Raw genomic sequence first — 12,853 nt, 5'->3', positions numbered from 1 at the left:
TATGTGGACAGTCATTAAAGATTTTAATCACTTAAAATGCTACTTACTCTGGACCTTCACTGTATAACTGGAGATGGCTGAGCCAAAGATGTTGCGCACGAGATAGGTCCCCTCATCGTCAAACGTAGCCTGTTGGATTTTGAATGTCCAGCCATTATTGGTAGAGGTCACGTGTCCTTTTTTGGTTCTACTGTACCAAGCTGTCAATCTGTTTTCCCAGATGATATAATGTTCAGTTTCATCAGCAGAAGCAAACTCCAGTTTATCTGTCCTTTCTGGAAGCTCCAGAATCAGCTGATTGCCATGGTCTATAGCTTTGCGATAGGTAGAGACTGCAGAGACTGACACTAAAGGGAGAAATGGTGGTGGTTTGTAAGATGAGTAAAAGTTTATTACAAATGACAGCAATTAGAACCATGTAAAAATCCATTTGTTTTGCTGTTTGTCTTTCTTTTTTTGTCATTATAACCAATGATTCAACTGTCAACGTCTAAATCCTTCTTCATTAATGGCAATTATCTGTTCACTAAAATGCTGGGTAAAGCATGTGTTGGCTGAATTTGTGTATGTGTGTAGTGCAGTTTTTGTTCAAATGCAGGTCAAAGGCATCTCTCCCACCCATTGATGTAATAACCCAGTGATTATATTCCTGAGAGAACACGCCTCAATTGCAGCTGTTTCAATAGGCCTCTATACAAAAGTGGTTTGCCAAAAGCCAATCTATCAACACTCGAGTCTGCAACACTAGCTGTATGTATGAATATATCTATATCTGCAATAAGGTCAGCAGTTGACTTTGCTTAACTAACACAATAAAACAAGACTGTAGCTATTAACAATACATTAAAAAGTGCACAGTGCTTAAGACCCTTAAAGGGATAGTTCACCCAAACATGAAGGTATATGTTTGGAAGAATGTCAGTAACCGAACAGCTCTCACCTATTCAACTGAAATATTAGTCTTTTTTCCAACTATAGCATTAAATGAATGGTGAGATCTGTTTGGTTGAGTAGGGTCTGTCTGCAGATTGCAAGACAGGGGCATAACATGAAGTAATGAGTAACTTGTAGTTATGGAGACCTACATGTCAAAACAGTGTTGTCGGTAGATGGGACTGTACATTAGTCATTAACCTCTACACCAACTCCACAGCTTAACCCAACCATTAACATCTATACCTACTACAACCCTAAACCCAACCATCATCATTAATACCGTCTACACCTTCCCCAAACCTAAACCTAACTATCACAGCTATTAACGTCTACAATCTCCAAACCCTAAACCCAACCATTATCATTATTAACATCTACACCTTCTCCAACCCTAAACCCAACCATCATCCTTAATAAAGTCTACACCTTCCCCAAACCTAAACCCAACCATTATCATTATTAACATCTACACCTTCCCCAACCCTAAACCCAACTATCACAGTTATTAAGGTCTACACCTTCCCCAACCTTAAACTCAACCATCAGTTATTAAAGTCTACACCCTCCCAACCCTAAACCCAACCATCATCCTTAATAAAGTCTACCCCTTCCCCAAACCTAAACCCAACCATCACCGTTATTGACATCTACACTCTCCCAACCCTAAACCCAACAATCATCATCATCATTAACGTCTACACCTTGCCCAACCATCACAGTAATAACGTATACATCCTCCCAACCCTAAACCCAACCATTATCAATATTACCGTCCCCACCTTTCCAAAACACAAACCCAACCATCACAGTTATTAAAATCTACACCTTCCCTAACCCTAATCCCAACAATCACCGTTTTTGAGATCGACAACTTTTCCAAACCGAAACCCAACCATAACAGCCGCGAGTTGCAGAGGCTTTAATACTTGACACGCTTCCCATTGTACTGTTATTTGCAAGCACACAGGGCAATGTAGAGAAGGTTGAATGTCAACTGACAAAATGGATGAAGTCAGCAAGTGGAGTTGCTAAATAATTTGAATATAACAATATATCAAATGAATTGACAAGTGGAGCAGTGGCTAGCGCTGTCGCCTCATAGCAAGAAGGTCGCTGGTTCGAGCCTCGGCTTGGTCAGTTGGCATTTCTGTGTGGAGTTTGCATGTTCTCCCCGTGTTCCTGTGGGTTTCCTCTGGGTGCTCCGGTTTCCCCCACAAGTCCAAAAACATGTGGTACAGGTGAATTGGGTAGGCTAAATTGTCTGAAGTGTATGTTTGTGAATGAGTGTGTATGGATGTTTCCCAGTACAGCAGCTGGAAGGGCATCTGCCGTGTAAAATATATGCTGGATAAGTTGGCGGTTCATTCAGCTGTGGTGACCCTTGATAAAGGGACTAAGCCGAAAAGAAACTGAATGAATAAATGAATGAATTCGTTGTGGATAAATTTGGAGAACACTCATTGGTGAAAATGTTCTCTGGTAAGTATTTTTGGCAACAACATCTCGTTGACATCTTGCATGGTACAATGGCATCTTGATAACTACAAGTTACACCCATTCATGTTACATCAGCAGACAGATTCACTTGGTTTGATTACTGATATTTTTCCAAATATCTCCCTTTGTGTTGATCAGAACATTAAAATTTCTATAGGTTTCAAACAACCTGAAGTTGAGTAAATCCTGACAGAATTTTTATGTTTTCCTAATACATTCTGTCCTGTATTATTTAGCTACTTAGCTGCCATTGGGCTGCTTTTAAGCCAGTGGATTTTAAAAGTGTAAGCAGCAAATTTTTTTACCTGCACAAAAAGCAGCAGCAAGGAAGGGCCAAACAATCTGCATCTGTTTGAAAAAACAAAACAAAATATTTCACTATACAGCCATTTGAAAACAGTTAGGACATCCTTTGAACTCCGTGATTTTCTGCGACAGGACATCATAAAAAATGATCTTAGTAGGACTTACAATTTGAAAAATAAAACCTCAGACGAACAACATGACATACTGCACCGTGACATTTTTACTTACCAAAAATAAAGCCAACATGGAAAAGTCTTGAGTAACTGACACACTGGGACACCCTAACTGTTAACTACGTAATTAAAGGAGTAGTTCACACAAAAAACAAAATTACCTCCTAATTAAGTTTCTTTCTTCTGTTGAACATAATAAAATATGTTTTTTAAATGCTCATTGCTGGGACCCATTCACTATAGGAAACAAAATCCTATGGATGTCAATGGGTACCAGCAACCAGTATTTTTCAAAACATCTCAAATAGGTATTCAACAATTGAAGGGTGAGTAAATAATGGCAAAACATTTTTATTTTAGGGTAACGTATCCCTTTAAAAGGGTAAGTACCACTCAGACACTGTTAAACAAATGCCTTTGATTAACTGATCAATAAAGTCATTAATCTAGCAGGAGTAAAACAGTCCACAGTTAGGAAGTTTATTCACAAATGGAGGACATTCAAAGCAAGACAGAACTGCAAATTCCCAGAACTGCAAATTCACCCTGAAATCAGACTGTGTAAAGTTCAGAGAGATGGCAGAACTTCACCACAGACTCTACAGGCTTCATTTAACGAGTGAAGTAGGGCTGCATGATATTGGAAAAATCTAACATTGATATTTTGCGATTATTTTATGATATAATTTCACGAAATTAGTTGCATAACTATTTGCAAAAACTGATTGGGACAATTCTGTAGGAGAGTGCATATGCATAAAAAATAAAAAATGATCTACAATCTAAAACTGAATAAACAGCATTTAATTACTTTCCAAGGAGTTGAACTGGACTCAGATGTACAGTAACTGAATAAACAAATGTAGAAATAACACTGCATAGTCTTCGTTTATGAACAATTAAATACAATTTATATATTTTAAATTCATCAAAGTTACAGTACAGTACAGTTTCTTAAGCCTAAACGCTTTTAAAACCCTCACACAGTCACAAGCCTCAAAAATACTTGTAAGACGATCATTTATAATCCAGACTAAACATTGCATAAACTCACGATATTACTATTGAATGATCACAATGCGCTATCAATGCTGAAACTATATATTGTGCAGCCCTAAAGTGAAATAAAAAAGTTCATGACAGTACAATTAGAAAAAGACAGGACAAGTATAGAATGTCTGGAATGGTTGACAGAGGAAAGCCTCTACTTGCTAAAAATAAACCCCGAAAGAACAGCACGTATGCAAAGCTGCATGCAAAGCTGCATCTTCTGAACAAAGCATACGACAGGCTTCATCAAGTCAAAGAATTTTTAAGACCATTATGAATGAAATTTTAGACTTATACAAGTCTAAACACTAATGATTATTTCTAATGGCTCAACAAAATAAAAGTTAATGTAATTACAATTTTAGCGACATACTTTAACGTGTCACAACAAAAAAGTAGTTGTATACACTTGTTTCAACATATTATTCCTTTCTGTTTTTATGACAAGTTTTAAAATGGTAAAAGTATATTTATTGTGGAGGCAATTACATAAATAACCAAATAATAATAATAATATATATATATATATATATATATATATATATATATATATATATATATATATATATATATATATATATATATATATATATATATATATATATATATATATATATTGCATAATATTATTTGGTTATTTATGTAATTGGAGCCAACAAATATAAAAAAATTTATATATATATATATAATTTTTTTAATATTTGTTAGCTTTTAGTCCAAATCGAGTATAAATTTTATTCAATCAATTGCATTTCTTTTATAAAACCTTAAGTTTGATGCTCATTTATAAATATTATGTCTACTCTCCTTACTTCTGTAAATAGTTTTTGTATGAATGGAAGATAACGTAAAGCGATATGTTGCTCTGTTATTATCATGAGGAACTGTGTAATTGTTTTTAGTTTTCTTTCCCTGATTTTATTTAGATGGGTTGGTGGTGATTGGATGAATTTCGGCCCAATTGAGTAGCTCTACTTGGACAGAGGAAAATTAAGATTTGTTTAATATTATTTAAGACACAACAAAATATTTCAGTCCTTAAAACTTAAAACTTTTTAAGGTCTAAAATTTTGTTTTTGAAATTTAGGACTTTTCTTAAGACTTCACGGATACAAAGATAAAAGAAAACATCTAATCAAGCTTTGGCAGGAGTCCAGTCAAAGTCCAGACCTTTTCCTGAAAACCATAGAATTCAAGTGTCCTAATGTTTGTGCATGACAGTATATTACTGAATGAATTAAATATAATACATGAACTTATTGAGAATGAAAAGATTATTTGTCTAAGCTATAGAGCCAGATCTGTCTCAAAAATAATACATTTGTATTCTTAAAATTCATACGTCCTCCGATTCATAAATTCAAAACACAATTCCTCAATTCAAAAGCAATAATTAAACATTTTCCCCAAATGCTCACACATATGCATCTTACATAAACACATTTGAAATGTTTACACAATTATGTACAGTATATATGAAGGTCTTGGATTACTTTCCTCATACGTTTATGAAATATGTTAGATGTACTTATGACCAGCTGAATGTGCATTTGAAAATGCTCACACGATCATGGAGTCCTTTAAATTTGCGTGTGGTATATTTGAGACCTTCCTAGCAGGACATGATTTGTGCACGTCTTTTTTTAGAGGATATTCTGTTTAGCCAATAGCCACTGATCTAAACTCACTGAACAAACTCAGGAAGATCCACCATTTAATTATTATTTTATATAAAGTAAAATAAGCTCTTAGCACTATTATTAGACATTTGTCATTAAAATAGCATCATAATAAAGCAATTTTATCTTGACACACTGGCACAAATATTCAGACCCTCATCATACTCTAAGGTTGGGCGATGTACACCAATTTGAATTATTTATTTTTTAATAATAAATTAATTCATAACAAATTAATTATTTGTAGCCTACAGTTTCAATTACCTGACCCGCATGGTTTTCATTTTACCCAAAACCAAATCATAAGTAAATAAAGATGTTACACACAAATTACCATCTGTCAATCACTTTTTCCGTGGGACTTTTGCATGAATAGGCAGAGTGATCTGTGTTGACATGTCGTTGACAAACTTAGTCCACACGTGAAAGCAAAAGATTGAAGCGGTGTACAGACACTATGACACGTTACCTGATGGATTCAAAACACCGAAGAGTTTTTATATAAAGACAAGATTAACTAAGTATCACGTTTAACAACTATAGTGAGATGCGATCCAGCGGTACATCCGTGATAAACTGTCCGACGTGCACTGCTCTCTGGGGTGAGTGCTGGAGCACACATAGCCTAGAGTGTTTGTGTGTGTGTGTGGTCACGTGATGTGCGTTTTCAGTGGTGTAGTGTGGAAGAAGGGCTTTTCAGAATTGCTAGGTGAAACGCCAGTGTGGATCGTTTTCCTTCTAAAATGCCAATTTAAAACGGAGACATATTAGTGTAAACAGAACCTAAGCATGTGTTTTTCGCAAGCTGGTTTGCGACGGGGGGCGAGGCGGAGGATCACGATGGCATCGTCTATCGACCCAACCCTATCATACTCGGGCATCTTAGCATGTCCTCTTTTATTTTGCTGACCAGCTCTCATAATCCGTGCTAAAACTGTCGCATTGCACAGCATGAAGCGAATTAATTTGTAGTGACCAGCAGACTCGACTTCAGTGTAGATATAATATATATGCAACAGTCATCAACTGAGTACGCTGAGTAGCGTTATATATAAGTGATATTGAGTATGATGACCTTATGTCTTTGGCGAATAGCTGGATTCAATGCATTCAGTAGCTAAATTTACCGAATGAATCTCTGATTCAAATAAATCGGTAAGTAATACAATGCATTTATGAATTTTGTGAATGCAAATGAATTATTTTTGAGACTGATCTGGCTCCATAGTGGGCATCTCATAAAAGCTACACTCATGCTCCAAGAGTAGATGTTTCCCCTGCGCCCACACACACACACACTCAAGAAAATTGCAAAACTTGTGGTTAAACAGCATTCTTTTGTTTGAGAGATGTTCACGACACGTCCGCCACATTATGAATAACATACATACACAGTGAGTGTATTTTCATTAATACACTAGTAGTGAACAGTTTAGCCACGCCCACATGAATGGCGTCTGATGATCTGCTTCTTTGAGATGCATTAGATGAATTGATTGGGTCAGACTCTCAATGACATCATGAAGTAACGCGGGAATCCACGAAATAATTAGATTTAGATATCTGCAGTGACCTAATGAATGGCAAAAATCAAACAATTATCTCAAACTCAAAGAGACTCAAATGTATACGCAACTTTTCTGTGTTTTGGTTACATTCGTCGAATAAACACACCCAACAAGAGCAAACCCGACAGGCTCGAATAACACAGGGTTGGGTAAAGAACGTGTTTGTAAACATAAATGTTCAAAAACTCACGCGCATTGTTGAATGAATTAAAATGAAGTTTGTTTATAACTGAAAGGAGAAAACGGATTCATGAACAACACCGGAGAAAAGGAAGGACGCAAGAAAATGAGCGGACTGTCTTTACTCTGCGTGCGTTTATTTGCGCAATTCTAACAAAGGATAATACTCTATCCATCGGAAAAAACATAGGGTACTTACAGTTTATTAAATCTGTAGGCTGTTCCAGTTGTAAATTTAGGATTTAACCGTGTCCGACTGCTGCAAATTGTGTTCGGCTGTAGGAGTGTCCAGTAGTCAAACTCAACCCCTCTGCTACAGAGCTCTGCTATCGTGCGAGCGACTGCTATTGCAATCTGCACACCGCCCAGGGCACATTCCGTGTGTTTTGTCTTGATTATCTGGGAGGTTATGGACGATTAGTGCTTTTGTGTGGACCGAGTATGCGAGGAAATATCGCAACAAACGTGGAAAGTGTCGTCTTCTTACCTTTATGCACGATTTAGAAACATCTAATGTGAGCTTTAATATTTTTATTTATTTTTTATCATAAAATACTTATTAAAAATAGAGAATACGAACAGTTAGTATATTAACAACAATTATTTTTATTAAACGCTAAATAAATGCAGTAGTAGGTTAATTATCCACACCTTATTTATTCTCCCGAATTTGGAGTGTCTAAATATATTACTGCTCTTGACTTCAGCTGTTCCTTCTAAAAAGCTTTGAGCTTCCATAGAGAGGCTAACTACTCGGGTTGGCAAGGCTGCATAAACAAACGCAACAGGATACATATGTTAAGGCGTGGCAGCAAGACCCCTTCGCTTATCCCAGCATGCATCACTCTTCGCTTCGCATGCAACGCTAATGAGTAACGTTAGTTGTGGAAGGAATATGATAATCCCAAAATGTAGATTCCACTGATGACTTACAGAGGAACGAAATGTAAACACAAACACAACACTGGACTTACGAGCTATTAAAAAAACTATGCATAACTAACATTTACAAGATACTTCACTTAATACTGAGGCAGGCTATATATAACTACTTTTACATGAGACTTAACAATGCGCAGGATATTGTGCGAGAGAGGTATTAAAGGTAAATATTGTGCAAAAGAGGTATTCAAGGTTTAATATTGTGCAAGAGTTATTTAAGGTTGAAGCTAAATGAATTTGTGGTAAACATTGTTTTCATTATTAAGTTCTTGTAAAATGGAGATTAGATCAAACTTGGGGTTTGGATGAGATTTCAGGGGGTAAATTGTAAATTGACTGAAGTTTGACTTGTTTCAAACCAGTTTGAGTTGTGGCGGGGGGGGTTCTTTCTGTTAAGTACAAAATAAGATATATTAAGGAATGTTTGGAACCTGTAACCACTGACTTGCATAGAAGGAAAACAAATAGAAGGTTTTAACATCCTTCAATATATATTTTGTGTTTAACACCACAGAAAAAAAAAGTCAAGGGTGTGTAAATGCTGACAGAGTTTTAATATTTGGCTGAACTGTCCCTTAAGATGCTGCTTCCAATTCTATTACTCTATTAAAGAGTGTCTTTTTGGTGCAACATTATACACTCACATACTCTTTTAAACAAATACTTCTTGACCATTGCAAATAATGATTTATACAGTATTAATGTACATTGCATGAATGTATTCACTGCAATGTTGCTACTATCACATGACCTATTTCATATTCAGTTACTTTCATTTTAAAGAATTGGCAAATTTTCAGAGTTATTAAAAAAATATTATGTCTAATACTAAAAAATATTAAGTCTACCCGGATCACTTCCAATATCTGACAAGATTCTAATGTGTGTATCTGATGGACCTTTAACTATCCCATGCGGCCACAGGAGTGGATTAATAAATGCTGGTGAAGTGACACTAGTATAGGTCAGGTTACTGTATTAACATGGTGAATTTCATTCATACCGGAGACATTTAAAGATATAGGACACACATATGCCTGCTTGACATGGAGTTCCTCAGGGTTCGGTATTGGGTCCATTTTGCTTTTGTTTTACTGTACAATAACTCTGTGGCAGAAGAGTGCATTTTAAAATCTTTTTTTTTTAAGTAGATCAACCAGGTACTTTTTACATGCTCTACTGCAGGGCTTCCATCATATCAAATGGAAAAAAATTGAAAGGCTGTTTTTTTTAAAATGATATTTTTATCTTCTGTAGGTTATGGATAAAATATGGTAATACCAATAGTTTAATAAAATATATGAGATTTTTGGAAATCACCAAGCAACAGCCCTTTGGGAACCACTACTACTGTGTTATAAAAAGTATATCTGATACCTGATAATATGATGATTAAAACTTACTTTGTTGTTGACCATTGGAACTATAAACATATTCTTTGAGTAATATATGGGCTTTGGTTCAATAGGATTTAATGGATAGCGGGGGAAATATGTACTGAACACGTCACCATTTTTCTCAAAAAAAAATATTTCTAAAGGTGCCGTTGACTTGAATTTTTCTCCCGAATGTTGGTTCAATCAAAGAAATCCATGTATGCAAAGAAGACAAATCTAATTAGTTTACCAATGAAGTTATGCGTAATAAAATGAAATGACAAAGAAAAAGTATTGAACACATGAAAAAGGGAGGTGTAGAAAGACAGTGAAAGCCCAGACTGCAGCTGAAATCTCTCTTTTCAGCAACCCTCTGCCCTTAGTAGTTTTAAATTAATTGCTGCTTCAGTCCAACATCTACATTGTCAGGATGATGAGGATGAAACCAGGGTGGACATTTCAGCAAGACAATGATCCAAAACACAGCCAAGTAAGCTCTCAAATGGTTTCAGAAAAAAAAGCTGTAGAATGGCCCAGCCAATCCCCTACTTGAATCCAACAGAAAATACAAATTAAACCTCTGATTAGATAGACGAGACCCACAGAACCATCAAGATTTTTACACTCTGTTGAAGTCTGTGGAAAAACTCACACCTGAGCAGTGCATCTGGCTTGAATCTCCATATGAGAGGCGTCTTAAAGCTGCCAAAAATCAACATAATCACTAAAAAAGCCTTTTATATAAAGTATTACATATATTTCAAATCTGGTTCAATTCTATATCAGCAGCTACTACGATGCAGGAAAAAAGACGGTGTGTTCAATAATACTTATTTTCCCCATTGTATTATTTTGCCCCCATTGGGGTTGGGATCATGGCCCAATGAATTATTCCTAATTTTGTTTTCAATTGCATTATGGTTTTTGCTCTTTGTCCTGCAACTTTAGAAATTTTAGCAAAGTGACTATTGTAATTTTTAGTAGGGTAAAATGGTCTGGATCGGTTATTTAAATGACAGTACAAGTACTAGTGCTTCTGTTCGATTTTCAAAATCAAAATTTCAAGTACATAGAATTCGAAAGAATAAATAAACTATGAACACATGTGAATCATAAGCTTTGGCCGTTAATTACGGTTATTTTTACAGTGTAAGTTTTCAGAAAAAAACATTAAGTTGTTCTACATGATATGTTAAAACTGGCGTAACACGTTTAATATGGACTAGAATGTTTTGAGATTGGTAAGGAAAAAAAAAGGTTGGCAAGCTGATGAAAATGACTAGGAGGTGCAGATACAAACAGTCCATTAAAGATACTATAGCCTACTTGAACACAAATTTTCTGTTCCACCCATCATGTTTTCTCCTTCTCCTTTTTTGCCCAAGACAAATTGTCCTCTCGGGGACAAATAAAGTTTATCCTTATCCTTTTATCCTTATCCTTTCTCCAGTAGTGATGTATACTCAAGTGTGGTTTGTTGTCTCTGGTAACTGAATGCAGATATTGAGAGCTCATGAGGATGCTGTGACTCTTTCTTCATGCCACAGGAGACTTTTGGTCAGCTCCTCTGAGGAACAGTAACACACACACACACACATTTCCCCCATGTAATAGGAGAATCTTTATCATTCCTTCTCTAAACTGTGTTGCTTTTGAGATCTGTCTGAAAGTGGTAATCTTTGCAAGATTGATAGAAAACTAAACCTTTATTAAATTAAATATTATTTTGTGATGTTTTGGTTCTTACATTAACAATATTCACAGAGTTTTTTTCCAGAATATTTTCTCTTGGCATTCCCCACACGACAGTATTATTTAACAAGCACATAATACAGTCTAAGAACTGTTTCAAGGTTTTGTGGTTATTCATTTATTCATTCATTTTCTTTTCAGCTTAGTCCCCTTATTATTCTGGGGTCACCACAGCGGAATGAACCGCCAACTTATCCAGCAAATGTTTTATGCAGCGGATGCCCTTCCAGCCGCAACCCATCACTTGGAAACATCCACACACACCCATTAACACATACACTTTGGACAATTTAGACTACCCAATTCACCTATACCACATGTTTTTGGACTCGTGGGGGACACTGAAGCACTCGGAGGAAACCCACGCGAGTGCAGGGAAAACGTGTTTTTTCATTGTCTGCTAATTATTTGGTAAGTTTAATGAATGCTTTTTAATATTCACTGGATGAACTGTGAGGTAAAAAAAATGCCATCTCATTAGCATCTCATACCCAGTTTACACAAAAACACTTCACTCATTGTTTACAGCAGGGGTGCTCAACCCTGTTCCTGGAGATCTACCTTTCTACAAAGTTCAGCTCCAACCCTGAGCAAACGCACCTGAACCAGTTAATTAGGACCTGAACAGCACTTGATAATTACAGGCAGGTGTGTTTGATAAGGGTTGCAACTGAAATCTGCAGGAAGGTAGATCTCCAGGAACAGGGTTGAGCACCCCTGGTTTACAGTTTAACAGACGTTTATTCCCATTCATGCAAATCATCATGCGATAAAAATAAAAATAATAGCAGCTATTTAATTCAGATAAACATCCTGTAGAACCACTTCTAGAATTCCAATAAACCAAATAAGTTCACATGGAAATTCAGTGTGGCATTTGAAGAACTTTAAAGATGCAAGATACCATCCACTGAGCCACCGTGCCGCCCTATTTATTTATTTTAGTAAACACAAAGTCATTTTTAAACATCGTTTGGTTTGCTTGAACTTTCTTCAACACTGATTAAATTGATCCGCGTGTTTACAAGATTTTAATGAAAACAGCACATCTGGTGCTTATAGTTTTGTCAACACAGTAAGCTTTACATGAACATATTAACTGTAAATTTAATATGAATAAATGATTAGCCATTTAGCTGTTCAAACCATTTACAATACAGGTTTTGATGTGTACAATAGTTTTTTTATTAAACCTAAAGTACTATAATTTACAGTAAATAGCTTTTATTATTATTATTATTATTATTAATAATAATAATAATAATAATAACAAGCATATATTTTTGATCCATAAATAATCTGGTAATGCTTGCTATGGTAATACAACAATACTATAAACAAAACGACCCAGTAATTTTACATAGCACCAGGTATATTGTACTACATTTTACCAC

General features: G+C 35.6%; 1 protein-coding gene across 3 annotated transcripts in view; it reads right to left on the bottom strand.

The window, feature by feature from the left end:
• Positions 1 to 12,853, bottom strand: part of wu:fc21g02 — a 43,534-nt gene that overhangs the window by 10,068 nt on the left and 20,613 nt on the right. For 2 of the 3 annotated variants that reach the window (XM_005160269.6, XM_005160267.6), the window contains 2 exons: positions 2,739 to 2,781; positions 48 to 347 (listed from right to left, as the gene is read on the bottom strand). In XM_005160269.6, the coding sequence (XP_005160326.1) occupies positions 48 to 347; positions 2,739 to 2,781 (343 nt within the window). Of the gene's footprint in view, positions 1 to 47; positions 348 to 2,738; positions 2,782 to 7,588; positions 7,746 to 12,853 lie in introns of those variants that run through there. The other variant, NM_001423760.1, reaches the window with a different exon arrangement.

This window comes from Danio rerio, chromosome 1 (assembly GCF_049306965.1).
Source record: "Danio rerio strain Tuebingen ecotype United States chromosome 1, GRCz12tu, whole genome shotgun sequence".
Lineage (NCBI taxonomy): Eukaryota > Metazoa > Chordata > Actinopteri > Cypriniformes > Danionidae > Danio > Danio rerio.
Note: the sequence above shows the minus strand (reverse complement) of the source record. Positions and strands in the feature narration are given on the sequence as shown.